Source organism: Cornus florida, unplaced genomic scaffold (genome assembly GCF_030987335.1).
Source record: "Cornus florida cultivar Cherokee Brave unplaced genomic scaffold, ASM3098733v1 CherokeeBrave_3.0.0_Hap2_Chr06, whole genome shotgun sequence".
In the NCBI taxonomy this organism is placed as follows: domain Eukaryota; kingdom Viridiplantae; phylum Streptophyta; class Magnoliopsida; order Cornales; family Cornaceae; genus Cornus; species Cornus florida.
The window spans coordinates 90,628,870-90,648,918 of record NW_026775576.1 but is presented as its reverse complement, the minus strand read 5'-3'; the positions used below and the strand labels follow the sequence as shown (position 1 = coordinate 90,648,918).

At 35.9% G+C, this 20,049-nt stretch overlaps 2 protein-coding genes across 2 annotated transcripts; both read right to left on the bottom strand.

The window, feature by feature from the left end:
- Nucleotides 1-13,711: 13,711 nt before the first annotated feature.
- On the bottom strand, nt 13,712-14,800 carry LOC132314566 (uncharacterized). The gene has a single exon (XM_059813411.1). The coding sequence runs from the start codon at nt 14,798-14,800 to the stop codon at nt 13,712-13,714; it is 1,089 nt and encodes a 362-aa protein (XP_059669394.1).
- Nucleotides 14,801-17,681: 2,881 nt separating this feature from the next.
- On the bottom strand, nt 17,682-18,122 carry LOC132314564 (formin-like protein 14). Its single transcript, XM_059813410.1, has one exon. The coding sequence runs from the start codon at nt 18,120-18,122 to the stop codon at nt 17,682-17,684; it is 441 nt and encodes a 146-aa protein (XP_059669393.1).
- Between the last annotated feature and the right edge of the window lie 1,927 nt (nt 18,123-20,049).

Sequence of the window (20,049 nt, the reverse complement as noted above, 5' to 3'; positions counted from 1 at the left end):
GATAACTATTGTTATAAGCAAACTCTGAAAGCGGCAAATATTCCTCCCAATTGCCCTTAAAATCAAGAACACATGCCCGCAACATGTCTTCTAAAATCTGATTAACTCGCTCAGTCTGTCCATCTGTTTGAGGATGATAAGCAGTGCTAAGATATAGTTCTGTACCCAAAGCCTGCTGAAAGCTCCTCCAAAATCCTGATACAAACTTCGGATCTCTATCTGATACGATGGACAATGGTACACCATGAAGTTTCACCATTTCTGCAATATACAGCTTAGCATACTGTTCTGACGTAAAGTTTGAACGAACAGGCAGAAAGTGAGCGGACTTGGTCAATCTATCAACAATGACCCAAATAGAGTTGTGATTATGCTATGAAGTAGGTAATCCCTCTATAAAGTCCATGGAAATACTCTCCCATTTCCACTCTGGTATGGGAAGTGGCTGTAACGATCCTGGCGGTCTCTGATGATCAATCTTAATCATCTGACAGGTGCTACATTTAGAGACAAAGATAGCTATATCTCTTTTCATGTCGGCCCACCAAAACTGGCGTTTCATGTCCTGATACATCTTGTCTCCCCCTGGATGTACAGAGAACTGAGAAGTGTGTGTCTCTCTCATCACAACATTTCTCAAATTATCAGCTGAAGGCACAATTAAACGTCCCTTGTACCTCAATCCTCCATCAGTCCCTATAGAATAAAAAGGAACATCTCCGGAGGCTAACTCCGAAACCCGATCAATACACTGTTGATCTGAGAGTTGCGCTTGAATGACCTGATGAATGATAGAAGGAGTTACTACCACACATGCCATAAAAGCGTCTGCTAACTCATCAACCGTCTTCAAAGCATCCCACTCTGTTGTAAACGAAGCTGAAAGGCTGACATAGGGTCGGCGACTGAGTGCGTCTGCTACAACATTCGCCTTCCCTGGATGATACTGTATAGAGAAGTGATAGTCTTTCACGAACTCCAACCATCTGCGCTGTCTCATATTCAGTTCCCTCTGTGTGAACAAATACTGTAGACTCTTATGATCGCTAAACAATCGAAAAGTCTCCCCCAAAAGATAATGTCTCCAAATACGCAAGGCAAAAACCACTGCGGCGAGCTCTAGGTCGTGAGTCGGGTAATTAAGCTCATGAGGCTTAAGCTTCCTAGACCCATAAGAAACTGGTCGCTCTTCTTGCATCAACACACAACCCAAACCCTTCAGAGAAGCGTCGGTAAATACTAAATACTCGATTCCACTCTGAGGTGTGGCTAAGACAGGTGCAGAAGTTAACTTACTCTTTAATTCAGCAAAAGCAGCCTGACAAGAATCATCCCATACAAATGGTACATTCTTCTTAGTCAAATGAGTAAGTGGACCCGCAATTTTGGAAAATCCCTGGATGAACCGGCGATAATACCCCGCTAATCCCAGAAAACTGCGAATCTCTGTCGGTGAGGTAGGCTGTCCCCACTCCATAACGGCCGCAACCTTGGCTGGATCTACTGCTAACCCTTCTTCTGACACTACATGTCCCAAAAATTTGACCTCTTTCTGCCAAAATTCACACTTCTCAAACTTCGCAAACAACTGATGTTCTCGAAGTGTCTGCAATACTGTGCGTAAATGTCTGGCATGGTCCTTCTCCGACTTAGAGTAAACCAGAATATCATCAATAAAAACAATGACAAACTGATCTAAGTATTCTCTGAATACTCTATTCATCAAGTCCATAAAGACAGCTGGAGCGTTCGTTAAACCGAAAGGCATAACACGAAACTCATAAGATCCGTACCTTGTGAGGAATGCTGTCTTTGGAACATCTTGTTCTCTGACTCGTAGCTGATGATAACCAGACCTCAAATCGATCTTTGAGAAGTAAGTAGCTCCCTTCAACTGATCAAACAGGTCATCAATTCTGGGCAACGGGTACTTGTTGCGAACAGTGACCTTGTTCAGTTCTCTGTAATCAATACAAAGACGAAGAGATCCATCCTTCTTCTTGACAAACAGTACTGGTGCTCCCCATGGTGAAGTACTCCTGCGAATAAATCCCTGGCTGAGCAACTGTTGAATTTGATCTTTCAACTCTCGCATCTCCACTGGTGCCATTCGGTACGGCGCCTTAGCAATAGGCGTAGTGCCTGGAGCTAAATCAATAACGAAATCTATCTCTCGACTCGGTGGCAAGCCTGGAATTTCCTGGAATACATCCTGGAATTCCTGTACTACCGGGATGCTGTCAAGAGATACCGCAGTCGCTTCCTGTGAGTCCTCCTTAAGAACGAATAAATAAGTGCTAGGCCCTCTATCAGGTTGTGGTACAACAAGAAGATACATCTCCTGTCCTGGTATGGAAAATACAATAGACTTTTCGTAACAGTTAACCTGAGCATGGTACTGAGATAACCAGTCCATCCCAAGTATAACATCATACGAATGCATATCTAACACTAACAAATTTGCAAGAAATCGAAGCCGGCCCATATCTATACGGATATCACCACTATACTCTCGTAAAATTGCGCCAACTCCCAATGGTGTATAAATATTAAGAGGTTGGTCACATAACTGAGTCGTCATACCAGATAAGATAACAAAAGATCTAGACACAAAAGAATGTGATGCACCAGTGTCAAACAGTATACGAGCAGTTCTACCATGTATAGAAAACATACCCTCAATAGCCTGAGGAGCCTGCGCATTATGTGGCATGAAGTTATAAACTCTGCCATGATGCAACTGCTGTGGAGGTTGTCCCGGAGGAAATGGTGGTGCTGGAAGTGCCGGAAAATTTTGAACTTGCCCACGTGGCATCGGTGGGGCCGGTAGAGGTAATGGCTGATTAGGTCTCGGCTGCCCATACTGTCCCTGCTTAGCTTTGGGACACATCTTGGCCGGATGCCCAATCTCTCTACAGTGATAACAACGTCCCGTAAAAGGACCTGCCTGCCTTCTCTGTTGATTTCCCGACCACTGTTCCTGTCCGGTCTGAGGTATCCCACCTTGTCTACCCTGATTAGGGACTCCATCCCTCTGCACATCTAGGTTTCCTTTGTTTTTCTTCCAAGGTTGATGTCCTTGAAATCTGCCCCGATCATTGGACTTGGCACCACTGTTGCTTCCTTTCTCCACTGTCTGGTAGTCTCGGTTAGTCCGCTTATCTCCCTTGGACTTCCGGTAATCACTCCTCATCTGGCAGTGCTGTAAGGCGGCATTAACCACCTGGATATAAGTAGTATATGCCGGACTACCTAAGATCACCACTTTAATCGGCCATATTAACCCCTTCACAAAGCGGTCTCTCTTCTTTTCTTCCGTATTGACCTCCTCTGGTGCAAATAATGACAAATTTATGAACTTCTGTTCATACTCAGCCACAGTCATCTCTTCCTGTTGCAGATCCAGAAATTCGGTCTTCATCGCTGATCTTACTGACATAGGAAAGTACTTGTCGTCAAAGCGAGTCTGAAATTCAGCATACGTCAATCTGATCCTCTCATCGACAGTAGTAATAGACTCCCACCACTGCAATGCATTGCCTATCAGCATAAACGTAGCCAGCATCTGTTTCTGCACTTCGGTACAGATTACCATCCGAAGATGACGCTCGCTCTCCTGTTTCCACTGATATGCTAACAGGACATCTGTGGACCCCGCAAACGTTGGTGGATTTCCCCGGATGAACGAGTGACGAACTTTGTCCCATGACATTGGCTGTGCCACTGGTTCAGGAATAGGTACTATCGGAGGAGGTTGCTGGTTTCGTAGAGCAGATGCTACTCCTGCTGCCACAGCTCGTGCAATGATGTCAGCAACTTGAGGAGAAAATTCCTGATTCTCATTTTGAGTTGGGGAAATACTGCGATGACGGTTCGCATTCCTTGTCCCACGCCGAGACATCCTTTTTTTTAACTTCAGAAAAAAATCTAACGTCAGTACATTATAATGGACCGACTAAAAGAATACAAAGAACCCTAATACTTAGGCTCTAATTATCAGAATACACAACGCGGAAGTATAGTAATCACAGATCCCTAAGACACTCGAACCTGGAATGCTCTGATACCAACTGTAACACCCCCACATTTTCCACGCATAAGTTGATCAGGCTTATACACGAAAAACGAGGGATATCAAAAACAATTGGCAATATACAAGCATGGAATACAAAATGATGATAATAAAAGAATTTAGACAGGAAAGAAACACTAAATAATACAACATCCATCCATCCTTTATTTAATACAGTACTTCATTACAACTTGGAAATCCTACGTCAGGGATCCCTAAATATAACCCTGAGAGTTCAACGTCAAAAGTAAATAAAAACTGAAACTGAAATACTACATAAAACTTCTACCCTGCACTGGATCGTAGGAGTAGATGAGTTCGGATGATGGTCCCACACTGCTAACCTCAGCCTTGAAACGGATACTGACCGTATCCTGAAATAACAACAATGGTGGGTCAACCCCACGAGCAAGTCCTCTCTACTATGACCCAAATCAGAGAATCAAATAAATTAATCATTATGAATCGGATGAGTACTATATCTGTATACATCCTATGGGAACTATCCAATGTATAACATGACCTCAACCAGAATAGACGGTGATCACTTAGACTCACACTAGGTGGTCAAGTGTCGCCTTTCCCTACCCGGGAAATCAGCTATTATACATGGTGCACGGTACTGACAACACAGACTATAACGAACTACACAGTGATAACACCTCGCAAAGTACTGATGAATATACTGAGCATATCAATTAGGCAACACATGCCAACAATATTAATAAATATACCGAGTATGTCAATTAGGCAACACATGCCAATAATATTAAACCACATACCCCGACAGCCACACATCTGTCTATCGCAACGAATGCATAAGGTATAAATGAGTCTAAACTTATTAGCCAGCTCATATGGTTCTATATGGCGACACATCCATATAATATAAATGCGATATAATTAAACAGTCCATTTATTTCCTGAAATGCACACAGCATAATAATCATGGTTTATATATCAATTAACAGTATAAACATCCTATAAGATATCATGGATAATTTATCTGACTAAAACCATGGCCTTATTTAATTTAACAGTAATGTTTGATACCATTAAATACGATAATAACACTATTTATATTTAACAATGTCGTTAAATAAATCACATTAGTATCCGTACTGCGAACGAGCCAATAAATGCTTAGAAAAGATTAATCGGCCATAAGAATAAGTAACGGGTGTTAAAATAATAATTTCGTAGCCCGTTAAACCCGTAATTACCAACACAGTACCTAAAAATCCAAGTTTAAGGTTCTGGAATTTACAAAACAGGCCCTAGGGGTATTCTGGTAATTTCCAGCAGCTGTAGGGACCCCACACGCGCCCTCACGCGCCTCCCAGAGCCTCCCCACGCGCAGCCAAGCTTTCCCCACTCTCCCACGCGCCTCCACGCGCGTCTGGCATCAGCCACGCGCCCGCACGCGCTCCCACGCGCGTCTGGAGAGTCCCACGCGCGCGCACGCGCTGCCACGCGCGCACTAAGGGTGCCTTGCTGACGCGGCGTCCTCCGGTTGGTTGGCTGCATCAGCTTTCCTGCATGCGCGCCACACTGGATCAATCCACCTGCATCTCCTCCATCCAACGTTCCCTGATCCGGGTGTACCGCGGTATCATGGACCGCGATGCACCGGATCAATCAGACTCCACTAATGGCCAGGATGCGCGCGTACACCCTCCTATGGTGTGCCGCGTCGCACCGGATCACTCCGGTCGTCTCCCCCACTGCCGGCGACCGGAAAACTCGCCGGAAGGTCGCCGGAAATTGCAGAAAATGCCCGGAAAAATCTAGAAAATTCTAGAAAAATCCCTAAAGTCTTATTTAATTATTTTTAGCCATTATTAATTTCATAGGACATTAAATAAATATATACCATCCTATATAATTAAAATTCCATTAATTTAATAAAATAAAATTAATAATTTATTAACCTCCAAACCTTGGCTCTATGCATAAAAATAAGCTAAACAATTAATTTATTAATTCAAAGGGGAAAAGTAGATAATAACTTGCCTTTTTGGATTTAAAATAAATCCGCCGGTCTGCGCGTAGTCGGGTAAAATTGCCTACACCGGTCCAAGCTTCTTTCTCTTTCTCTTTTCCTTTCACTCTTATAAAATAGCTCTCTAGAATTTATACTTTGCTTCTAACTCCCTTTATTTTTTTCTAAGGCAAGCTAGTTAATTTATATACAAAATATATAATATAAATATTACAAATATCTAATTTATAATAACTTCTCACCCATTTCTCATATTCCTACCTATATGGCTTTAAGACAATACTATCTTAATCAAGATATTTGATCCACCATTCTACCATAGTAAATGAAATTCTATCCTAGTATTTAATTTTTCATCATTACCTTGATTAAATACTAATATTATTATTACTAATATTATTATTAATAAAACTTTTATAATTATTATTATTATATTATTATTAATATTATTATTATTATTATTATTATTATTATTAAACTAATATAATTATTATTATTACAAAATAATACATTATATCATCATAATACTATATAACACAAATATAATACTTTAATTAGCTAATAATGATTAATATAAGCATAACCAACAAATAAATTTATTATTAATAATACATGCATAATTAAATGAATAAATTTACTATTTTAACATACACAATTACTTTACATGCACAATTAAATGAACATAATATAATAATGTAGTATGCACAAATAAATAAAATTAATTAACCTAACACAAAATTAATTTAAATACATTCTTTAAAATTACGGGGTATTACAAATTACCTATTTATCTATTTATTATGAACTTTTTAAAATAAAAGTAAATCTAATTAGACAATAATTATTAAAATAAAAAATATTTATTAATTACGAAATTACCTAATAATATCAATCACATTCTATATAAAAATCTTATTTTTAGTTCAATATAAAAGTAATAGTTATTTTTTATAGATAATTATCACAATATAACCGACCTGCCCTGTTATGATTATGTCATTGTTAGAAAATGACACATGTCATAATCCTATTAATCCAATAAGCCTATAAATAGAGGCTTAGAGGAAGGGGTACAAAAATTAAGAATTCTAGAAATCTAGAATTACAGAGTAAAATACAGAAACTCTGCCAAAGAGTTTCAGTATTTATTAAAAAGAGTTTTTATCTATACATGTGCAAAGAGTTTCAGTATTTATTTATTTATATAAAAATATATAAACACTAAAATCTACATAATAAAGAGTTTCTATAAAAAGTCTAACACAAATTACCTATTTATCTATTTATTGTGAGTTTTTTAATAAAATAAAATCTAATTAGACAAGTATTACTAATATAAAAAATTATTTATTAATTGATATAAAAAGAGGTTCAAAAGAGTTTCTATAAAAAACTCTAACACAAATTACCAATTTATTAAAATAAAAATATTTATTAATTGATATAAAAAGAATTTTTAAAAGAGTTTATATTAAACTCTAACACAAATTACCTATTTATTTATTTATTATAAGTTTTTTAATAAAAGAAATTATAATTAGACAAGAATTATTAATATAAAAATATTTTTTAATTGATATAAAAAATAAAATAATTTTTCTAAAACTCTATCACAAACTACTTTTTATTATGAGTTTTTTTATTTATAATAAAAACTAATCTAATTTGACAAGAATTATTAAAATTAAAAAATATTTATTAATTGATATAAAAAGAGTTTTTAAAAGAGTTTCTATTAAACTCTAACAAAAATTACTTATTTATTTATTTATTGAAATCTAATTACACAAGAATTATTAATATAAAAAAAAATTTATTAATTGATATAAAAAGAGTTTTTAAAAGAATTTCTATAAAATTCTAACATATATTACATATTTATCTATTTAGTATGAGTTTTTTAATAAAAAAATATAATTAAACAATAATATATTTAATAAAAATAAAATATTTTTTATAAAATCTATTACAAATTAGCTGTTTTATTTTCTATAAACTCTATCACATTATCTACAAAATTTTCAACACGCACGTGCCTTTTCCTAGTATATATAAAATTGTGTTGAATAGTCGCATTAATGGTTTTGGAAATGTAAAGTATAGCATAAATTTTTTTACCTGTTTTATGTGATTTTTGGTAGGTTCGAATGAAACATATATTGAAAAAAAAAAAGAAAAAAAAGTAAAATTTGGTGGATGTCACTTGAAACAATTATGGTTGACGTTGAAACTTAGGTCGACAGTTAAGGGAGTGCTGGACCCATTTCTAGAAATTCAATAATTTACGCGGCTTAAAACCCGGCCCATTATTCCGGATTTTGGGCCATGCCATCAAATTTTTTTGGGATCCATAATTTTCACTTCTGCAACTTATTACATTAATAGACCGCTCTTTGCATTAATAGACCGCACTCCATTACAATCTTGGTGTTTCACTTTTTCATTTTCCTAAATTGAAATTACAATATAACCCTCACACCAAACAAGGCTTATTTTTCATCATTTTAATTCCATAATTGCCCTTTCTTTTATTAGATTCTTGAGGCCAAAAGCTAGAATTCTTGCATGGAGTAGATTCTTGAACTTCTTCCACACTCACTCCCACCCTCTCTCTCTCTCTCCCATTTTTTTACTCCAAAAATGAAAGATCTCGCTAGTGATACAGTGTTTGAGTTAGAGAAAGTTACTAAACTTGTTAAGACAACCAGTATTATAATGAGCACCAGTATTATAATGCGTATCGAAAAAATCTAAAAAAATGTATGAATCAGTAATACCCACTATAATCATAATTTGTTGATTTTGAAAATATATATATATATATATATATTGTTAAATATATCAATATTTATTTTAGAATGAATTTTTTCCATTGGGATAGCATCTATGAAGCACGGGCACGAATACGGGATATAGGTACGAGACGACACGGATACGGCGATACGGCAAATTTTAAAAAAATAGGACACGGACATGGCGGGAATACGCCTATAAAATTATATATATATATAAAATTATATATTCAAAATATAATTAGTAGAATCTTGTACAGATAAATAAAACAACAACAAAGAACAGAATCAATTTCAATAATTTCATCTCTGTTATAAGAAAAATTTGGACAAGACAAAACAGAAAATAAATGAAAAATAAAGTTGATCCAAATTTCAAACGAAGATATGCAGAAGAGACATAGTTATAATGAACTAAATATGTATATGAATAAACATATATATTTTTAGTCTTTCACAAAGTTTTGTTCATGTAACTTAAATATATATATATATATATATATATATATATATATATATATTGTTTATGAAGAGAGATAATTGAAGAAGAGGAGAGACTGAGAGGGGTGAGAGAAAATAAATTTTGTCTTACAGAAGTGTCGAATCGTGTGTTTAAGCCTTGAACACGCGTGTCCTATAAAAAATAATATTTGGATACTTTACAGAAATGTCGGACACGTGTCCGAGCCTCGGACACGGGTGTCGTGTCCGAAAAGTATCCGACAATAGTACGGGGCCCTTGGGAGGAGTGTCCGTGCTTCATAGGATAGCATGTTGAGAATAATAGATCTCATGTATGGGGAAGGGGTTATCCTTAAATAAAGTAGAAAAGTTTAGGATTCTGATTAGAATAATAAAGGCATGTGATTAGAATAAACATATTTGAATTAGAAGCAAACTCTATATCAAATAGAAATCTTGTTGTATAGAAAAGGTTATTAATAGAAATTTTGGTGTATAGCGAAGTTTATTAATAGAAACTTTTTAATTTTACTCAAATAGAAACTTTGCTGTATATAAAAGCTTATTTGATTTTAGAAGGAAACCGTATAGAAATTACTAAATATTAAAAAAAAAAAAAAAAAAGGGAGAAAATTCCAGTGTTTTTGTTATTAATGCTACAAATTTTGATGTGGGAAAGATAACAGATGAATTAGAATTCTAAGAAAAATAATAAATTAAAATTAAAAACAAACTTTATGTGCTTTCTATTAGTTGAGATAAATTTGATGATTTTTTATTTTTATTTTTTAAAAATCAATTTACGTATGGTGCTATAGTGTCTCATAAACATTATTATTGTACACAACATTTAGGGGAACTTCAGGTAGCGAAGTTTGCTTTCAGGCGCCCGGGTGTCTCTGTTTGTGGTTGATCAAATCTTCTCTACCTTTGAACTTTTTATGAGTTAAAACTTAGGTTTTCTCCAGAGAAAAGAATAGGAAGGGAGTGAAATAAAAACGTTAAAAAAAAAAAAAATCTCACTTTAATAGGGAAGGATAATTATAATATTAAAAATTATAAGAATTAAACTTGTATGGTGTAAGGGCTAACTTGTTATTTCATTTAGACAAAGTGTGAAAATGGAGCACCAGAGTATTATTGTGGAGAGTCAATATTAGATCCCAAAATTTACTGTGAGTAAAAAATACGTTAAGTGCTTAATGATACTTAGATAAACTAAATAGAAGTGATAGTTTCTTATTTTTTTTTTTTTTTTTTTTTTTTTTTTTTTTTTTTTGCGTAAAAGTAGAAGCAAAAATTATGTCAAACAAGCCCTTATTAGTGCAACTACATTATATTTCTTTAGTATATATGTCTAGTATACTTAAATCCTGTAATATTATTTATCTTCATATTTTATTGGAAAAAAATTAGAGAAAAGTTTATTATTTTATGCTATCCAATTACTTTTTGTAATTAAATTTTATTTTTGTCGATCTAATTTTTGATCAAATGTGCATCTCATATATATATGTACACATTATGTAAAATTAAAAATATAATATAAATAATATATAATTTGAGTACACAAATAAGATTTGAACTTATATGTAGTTGCAATCAAAACTATAAATATTACTTTTTATATGTTTTTTTTTATGATTTTCTATTAAAGTATGGTGATGCATTTAATAAAAAAATATAAATTTAAATATTATTATTCAAGACATTAAGGGGAAAAAAAAACTTTTAGCTAAATTCACCTAATTGAGAAAATTGCATAAAACCCCCCTTTGACTTGGTTAGTGCCTAGTGGGGGTATTTTTGGTAAAAATTCAAAAAACAACCCCCGGAGGTTTTTTGGGGCAAAAAAATAATAAAGGAGGATTTACTGCAAAATGGTGAAAGTCAAGAGAGGGTTAAATGCATTTACTTTTCACTCTCTGATAAATGTTATAATAATATGTTTCAATAGAATGTTACTAAATTTAATAACAACAAATTTATAAAAGAAATGGTGAAATTGTTTTTACAAAAAACAAAAACAACCGGAAGATATTGAATGTGCCACTCCATGCACCAGGCCATCACAACCATCCATATTCGCGCGTGTAGGGACAGGCTTAGAAACTCATGTGAGGGTGAGAAAGGGGGCAATAATGAATTTTTTAATAATTTTAGGAGGGCAATGGTAATATTTTATAAGTACATATATCAAAATGACAAAAATTATGGGGCATAATAGCAAAAAAAAAAAAAAAAAAAAATCAGAGGGGACAGTGGTAATATTTCATATGTATATATATATATATGACAAAAATTATGAGGCATAATAGCGAAAAAAAATTAGGGGGGCGGGGGGATGGGGGGCAATTGTCCCCTTGAGTATATGCTTGTTGTCATCAGGTAAATAGAATATCGTCTAAAAAACGACCTTTAAAAAAAAGCAATTACCTAACCTCCAATTTTTAGATTTATCCAAAATCACTGTTGAATTAAAATTAATAATTATTACAAATATATTTAATAATTACCAAAGACATTTATATGCAATTTAACAAAAAAATCCCAAACATGCTCAAAATATCATAAGTTTGGTAGTTAAACTTTGGGATCAGGAAAAAATTAAGGAAATTAAGTAAAATACAGGACCAGGATGTCCATATATAAAAGCATACATGACTATTTAAACAATAGAAATCTTCATCATTGGACAAGCCTAGTAATTATCAATCAGAAAAAGAATTGATATGATTCTTAATATTCTTGTAAATTTTAAGTAGATGAATTTATATGATTGAAAATTTAAGTAGTTGTTAAGTTCAGATTCTTGGAGCCACTTCGATCTACGGTATGATTCTTAATGATAAGCCATGTTTCTCTGACTTAAAATCAACAACCTTTTTTGTTTAAATGAAACTATATATTTTAAGTACATAATGATTGTGTTATTAAATTAACTTTGAAAATTCTTTCAATATGTCAATTCTATAATTTATAGGTTCATATACATTCATGTCTAAAGTTGGTGCGTGTCTTGATTAATGGCTATAGAAGCTTAAATTTAATACAGTTAAAAGATTGGTCTTTATTCATTATTTCATAAAAACACAACAATTTTTATTTTTCTTTCTTTTTTTATTTTTTATTTTCTAAGGAGTAGGTCATAATTCTAGATCATATACAATTATGTTTAAGCTTGAAATTTTCTTGTATTTTATTTAACTTATAACAGATTCTTCTGATCTCGTTTGCTCGGTGCATCGAAACGATATAATTTGAATGCACTGTACTTGTAACAAGTTACTAGACCTATCTTGAACTTACTAGGAAACACTGTTCATTAAGAGCTTATGGGTTTAAGTCCGACTCCCATTTTTTCTTTTCCTGTTTTCTATGTACTAAGATATTTAAAGAAAATTCAAATGAATTACCCATTTTTTCCACTCAATATATATTTGAATTGACAGCTAAAGCCAAAGGACATTTTGGTGTCAAGTTATAAAAGAAAATTCTCTAATGATTATCACAATATATATATATATATATATATATATAAACATAATGCATTTCATCTCTTTCAGGAAATCACTGTTAATTGTGCTGAAGAGATAAATTAGGTACAGATTTGCAGAGAGTGAGTGTCTTCAAACAGAATCAAAACTTGAACTATCCATGTTACACTTGAGAGTGCCAACATTTATAACTGCACCAAACAATACCTCTTATTTATCATCATTTCTTAAAAATCAAAACTAATTAAGATAAAAAAATTTTGTAAATATTTTACTGATTTCTCAATTACATTGTCACGATCCCAAAAGTATTACTGAGCTACATTGCACTAGTCCATTGATATTCGAACAATCTGATGGATGTAATAATCAGAAGAATAAAAAATCACACAAAATTTGCAGATTCATAATTAATGGTTCTTATGGTACATTAATTAACATATTTACAACACAAATAATGAAGAAAATTTCGTTTCTAGCGCAACCAAAATTAAATAAAATAAATAATGATATAATGAGTTAAGAAAAACTTCATACGTATGACTTCAGATTTTTCTCCTTTTGTTTTTTTTTTAACCAACCTCTTTTACTAGTTGCATGGAGGGCACATCACAAACAAGAGACATCAAATTTATAGCTTGCCGTTTTTCGTAGCAAATTTATAGCTTGCCGTTTTTCGTAGGATGTAATTCGTGAATTGACCAAAATGCCCTCATTTCGTTAAAAGACCATAATGTCCTCGTCATGTAAATTGACCAAAATGCCCACAGTTAGATGTAAAAAGACCATGATGTTCCGGAACTGTCATGCCCTTTTTGTCTCTCACCATCGAGTGAATTGACCTAAATGCCCTCGATTCGTTGTCAAGACTTTCGGGTCGGGGCTATCAACTCCCATTATCCAGCATCTCTTCCTTGTCAACATCAGGACACACGCGTCCACCGGCGGCCCACCGGCAACAATCTCCGCTGGCCGATAATGCGTCGGCTATCGGTTTAATTACCAAAATACCCTCCCCAATCGCGGCTCCCACTGTCGCGTTAAGGCACATTATGAGCATGAGACACCGGTAGGCGGGCTTGTCCGGCATCCACAACGCCGAAAAAGCCAAGACCAAGATTTGCAGAGGCAGCGATATCATGACGGTGAAACAGAGCACTTGAATCCTAACCCTAATTCCTTTGTTGATCACCAGAGACACGACCCTCCAACAAGACAACAAGAACCAAAGAGCGTAAGCACCTCCAAACGCGGCAAAAACAATGGTGTTCAACAGAGGGTACGAGCAGAGCACCATTTTGTTACCCAACCCGTCCTTCGAAAGCACGAAGCTCCGCCGGAAAACACCCGGCAAATCCTCCACCCTTGACGGCGAAAAGAAGGCCAGCAATGTCTGCAGCAAGAGGATGGGACAACACGCGATGAGGACGAAAGTGATGGCCCACATTTGACGTGGGTTTCGTTTGTGGACCGAAACGTTGACGAGGAAAAGGAGGGTTACTAAGAAACCTGGTTTAAACAAGCCTAGAGAGAGGACGACATGGACTTTGCAGAGGCTGGCTTGTTGTGATAAGCTTAAAGAGGGCAAAAATGGGTAGAGATAGCGGCGGCGGAAAAAGGGTAGGCGGAGGATCTCGGTGAAGCACCAGAGGATGTTGAAGGAGACGAGGAGGAATCGGACGGTCCAGAGAGAGTTGAAGTTGCGGAGATGGTGGGAGCGGCGGGACTTGAGACGGAGGTGGAAGATGAAGGCGACGGAGAGGAGAGAGAGGAGGAGGAGGCCGGAGATGAGAGAGATGGAGGCTAAGTCGAAAGCCGATTCGCTGAGAGGTATAGGATGGAAGATGGTGGATGATCCATGTTTTTCATTATCTTCGTGAATGGAAGATGAATTTAATGGGGGTGATAAGGTAGATGGGAGAAGCGTCGTCTGGGTGACGTTGGTGCTGCTAAATATGGGGATGAGTTTTCTCATAGAGCGGTGGTAATGGTGGTGGAGGCGGCGGCGATGGTATTACGTAGAGAATTTGCAATTGCATAGTAATTGTTTGTTTGTTTGTTTTGGGTGGTGGAGAGATTGGGCGGAGAGAGGGAGGGGAGGGGGTATAATTCCCTCCTCTTCTCTCAACCGACGGGAAACCAAGCTGGGGCACAGCTACAATAGATTAGGTGAGAGAGAGAGAGAGGAGAGAGAGAAGTTGGTGTGGTGGTGTTATGAGATGTCTCCTAAGATTCCGGTATTGTATGGTTGTCATGGGTTGTACTTCGGCCGACCTTATAGTATTTGTTTGTTGGATTTGGCGTGATTTATTATTATTATTATCTGTATATGCGAATATTCTAGTTATTGCAGATTTTAATTTTTTTATTGAACCCACAAGTGTGATATTTTATAACCACGGGTTGCAACTCGGATCAACCCGATCTCATTTCAAAAAAAATTGGACTCACACCCGTGGATTGAACCCTAAGAACTCAAATTTCATTTCAAATCGGGCTCAAGTATGACTGATAACGAGACGGTGATCGCATCTCCATTCTCGCCTCATTTATCAGAGCTCCCCCGTCCCCACCCAAAACAAGGTGAGGCTGGTAGGACGGGGTGGGGATGAAAGTTTTTCTTTTTTGCAAAAAATAATAAGATTCAAATTAAATTTTCAATTGGAACTTCGAGATTTGATATTATTGTAATAACATTACAATAAAACACAAGATTCCCAAATAAGAAGATCAAAAAAATTAAATCTAATAATTGGAATAGCAATCTAGAATTTGCTTAATGTAAATCTAGTATTTTTAATATAAAATAACTTATAAGTGCAAAATAGTAAATTTTCAATTTAACGATTATTGTGTCGGCAACCAAAAACTCGAACTTATTCCGAATTACAAAACTATCAACTAGAACACTGAATGGTATTGTGGAATGACGTATTGAACTTACTAGTTTTTTTTATCTATTTATTATTCTGTACTCCTTTTGTCCCAAATAAACGTCATTTTTTTAAAATCTAACTTTTTAAGATGATGAGTTTTAATATTTTTATATTATATTAGTAGTGAATGAATTACCAAATTAATCCACTGGGTTCATTCTCATTTTATTGTTTGGTTGTAAATATGAAATTTATAAGAAGTTACACTAATTTAAAATTTAGAAATGAATAAATTTCAAATTGAGTTCTCCAAATTATCCCTCTTAGTAACAAATTAATAAATTAAATTAAAAAATGACATTATTCTATAATAGTAAAAAATAAATGGCGGCAATGGATGGTGGTGACGATAGTGATGGAGGTGGAAAATGGTAGTATGTGGTGGTGTTGGAAGGTAGTGGCGGTAGTGATGGTGAAAGAATGTGGCGATTGTAGTGGTGGAAGGCGGTGGCAATAGCGATAGTGGTGGTGAAAGGCGGCAATGGCAGTGGTGGTGATGGAAAGTGGTGGCGGCAATGAAAGACGGTGGCGGTGGTGGCGGCGATGTAAGGTGGTGGCGATGGCTGTGGTGAAAGGCAGTGGTGGCGGCGGCGATGGAAGGTAGTAGATGGTAGTGGTGGTGAAAGCTGATAACGGTGAAAGGCGGTGACAGTGATGGTTGTGGCAAAGGAAGATGATGGCGGTGGTGACGATGGAAAACTGTGGGTGTTAGTGAAAGTCGATGGCGGTGGTGGTGGAAGTCGGGGTGGTGGTGGTGAAAGGCTAAGGTTTCCGGTAGTGGTGGTTTTTGGACTTGAAACATGAAGATTTTTTGGGAAGTTGATTTTTAAAAAAAAATTACTTAGAAATGGAATGGTAATTCCATAGGTTTAGAACATCTCCAACAGTTTGTTAAAATACTATTTTGTGTAAAATATACACTTCCATGTATGATATGTAATTTTATTTTATTTATTTTTATTTATTTATTATTATTTTTTTTTATCTCCAGCAGCTGTTAATATACACTGCCACGTCACCAATGTGAAAAATTATTGTGTATATATTTTACACAACCTTTTTACACATTCATATCAATATATTTATTTTCTCCTCTCTATTTCTCATTCCATTAACTAATCAACCCTATATTAAGTAGATTTGTAAAAATTATGTGGGATCCAGACATGATACTGGTTGATTGTTATTAGGGGATATATTTTTACGCAAAAGATATAAAACAACCGTTGTAACTAAAAATAAATAATTCAAATTTTTTGTATAAATCTATTATGACACATTAAATTCGCACAAAAAAATTATGCACAACGGTTGGAGATGCTCTTAATATTATAATTTAGAGCAAATAAAGACTTGAATGCTGAAATGATTAAAATATCCCTAGTAAAAAAATAGATAAAAAACTAATTAAATGCGAAATGACTAAACTGTACCTCTTTTAGAATGAATTTGCATACCAAATAAAGGAATGGTTGGAATGGGCATTCCATTCTATTTATGCTGCGTTTGGTGTGCATGAATGAAATACAATGCAAATGAGAATGGAATGAGAATGAAAATAGAATAGAATGACCATTCTCATTATGTTGTTTGGTTGTAAATATGAAATGCGTAGGAATTGAATGATAATAACTAGTCTAGTGTTTGGTTGGACCAATTTAAAATTCAGAATGCAATAAATTTTAAATTGTGTTTTCCAAAATATCACTTTTAGTAACAAATAAATTAAAATAACAAAATGAAATTCTTCTATAATTTTTTTTTAAAAAAATGGTGGCAATGGTAGTGGTGGATGATGGTGACGATGAAAAATAGTAGTGGTGTAGGTAATGGTAGTGGAAGGTGGTGGTGGTGGTGGCAATGATAGAAGGCGACAACGACGGTGTTGTTAGAAGGTGGCGGCGGTGCTGTTGGAAGGCGTTAGTAGTAGTGTGGTGATGGTGGAAGGTGGTGGGGGTGGTAGTGGAAGGCGACGGCAGTGGCGGGTGGTGGCAGTGGTGAAAAGCGGTGGCGCTGGTGGTGGTGGAAGGCAGTGACGGTGGTGGAAGGCGGTGGTGCTTGTGTTGGTGGAAGATGGTGGAAGGCGGTGGCGGTGGTGGTGGAAGGTGGTCGTGGTGGTGATGAAAGGAGGTGGAGGTGGTGAAAGGTGGTGGTGGTGGTGGTGAAAGAAGGCGGTGACGGTGGTAATAAAAAGTGGTGGTGGTAAAAGGCGGTGACAGTGCTAAAATGCGGTGGTAGCAGTGGTGGTGAAATGCAGTGGCGGAGGTGAAAGAAGGTGGCGGCGATAGTGATGGAAGACGGTGGTGGTGGAAGGCGGTAACGGTGCTGAAATGCGGCGGCGGTGGTGGTGGAGAAAGACATTGGCGATGGCAGTGGTGAAAGGCGGTGGTGGTTATGGTGAAAGGCGATGGCGGTGGTGGTTATGGTGAAATGCGATGGCGGTGGAGGTGATGGTTATGGTAAAAGGCGGTGGAAGGTGGTGGTTATGGTGAAAGGCGGTAGCAGTGGCGGTGGAGGGTGGCGGTTATGGTGAAAGGCGATGGAGGTGGTGAAAGGCGGTGGCGATGGTGGTGTTTGCGACAAAAGAAGGCGGTATCGATGGTGAAAGGAGATGGCAGTGGTGGTGGTGAAAAGCGGTGGACGATGGTGAAAATCAGTGGCAATGGTGGTGGTTGTGGTAGAAGGCAGTGGTAGTTTTTCGACTTGGAACATGAGGATTTTTTGGTAAGTTAAATTTTAAATTTTTTTTACTTGGGAATGGAATCATCATTCCATAGGTTTAGTCGTAGAATGGTTATTCCCACTTTAAATTGCATACCAAACAAAGGAATGGTTGGAATGGACATTCCAATCATGCACATCAAACGTAATATTAATTTTTGCACACCAAACACAACATTATGGTTTACTTTTTATAAATTTAATGTAAAAATATTAAATTGGTAATGATACAAAATATAGTACTTAAACTTTTTCAAATATTTCAAGGCAACAAAAAATAAAAAATGTGTACATTTGTTTTTTTTTTTTGAGAAGGAGTGAATATTAGTAAGAACTAAGGCTGCAACTTGGGTTGGCCCAACTCAGCCCAGTCCCAATCCAACCTCAACCCGAATCGGGTTGGGTTAGGTTAGGTCAGCTTGAATTGTACTCAACATGGGTTATGGTCATAACTCGGACCAAATATTTTTGGACTGGTTGAGTCGGGTTGACGGGTTGAATTTTTTTTTTTTTTTTTTATATAATTTTTTTTCAAAATTTTTTATATATATTATATATATGTATATTATATATATTTGATTATATTATTATTAAAATATATATATTTTTTGGGCAAATCATTTCAGCCTCCCCAATCGCCTCCATCTCTATTCTCGTTCTCACCTCTGAAATTGCCCACTCTGTAACGACCTTAACTGATGCCAAAAAATTTTCTTCCGCTAAAAATCGTCCTACAACAACATGTTTAAAAGCATTTTTTTTAACATGTCCCAACACAATAAACATCTAATACATTCCATGGTGGTACAACCACATACTATATTACCTAAGTATCATAATTACAGTCCCAAAATACAAGATTAAGATCAAATGTCTATGCTTTACAAGCCCATAGGTATAATTATAATATTCAAAGTCCATAAGTCATCATACAAAATATATTATGCTTAGTCTTACAAAAATAGAGTGACCCAAGTACAAAAAACAACAAAATAAGTTCCTAATCTATACTAAGTCTGTGGTAGAATATCATCCGCCACTTCTTTCCTGTTTCCTGTAAAAAGAATGTTAAATAAATGGGGTGAGCAAAATTGCTCAGTATGTGGTGCCTAAGACTCGCCTCTTGTATCCCTGTGACCCCAAATAAAGAATAGAACAATAGGAGTCGGGGTCATACTCTGTCGGGAAAATATAACATCATATCCAAATTCAACATTAGCAACATAGTGCAATAAAATGTAATGCATGCCAATGTCGCTTCCTGTTTTCAAAACCATCAATCTGTCACTTTTCAAACTGTTAATGTAACCCCCTTTGGTACCCCCTCAGCGCCGAGAGAAGGATTGGCTACTGTCCCTGACCGTTGGTAACTCCGCAGCGTCATTATGGGGCCAGATAGTTCAACCACGCTAGGGCAATCTCCCTAATTCCCTCTAAGTTACATTAACTTACTGGCCCTTTGGTGACTCCGCGGCGACCGGGTTTTCTCAAAACTCTTTTTATCCAAAGCTTATTTCCCGAAATCCCCTTTCTCATTTTCAAACCTTTTTCCCCGTTTTCATGCCCA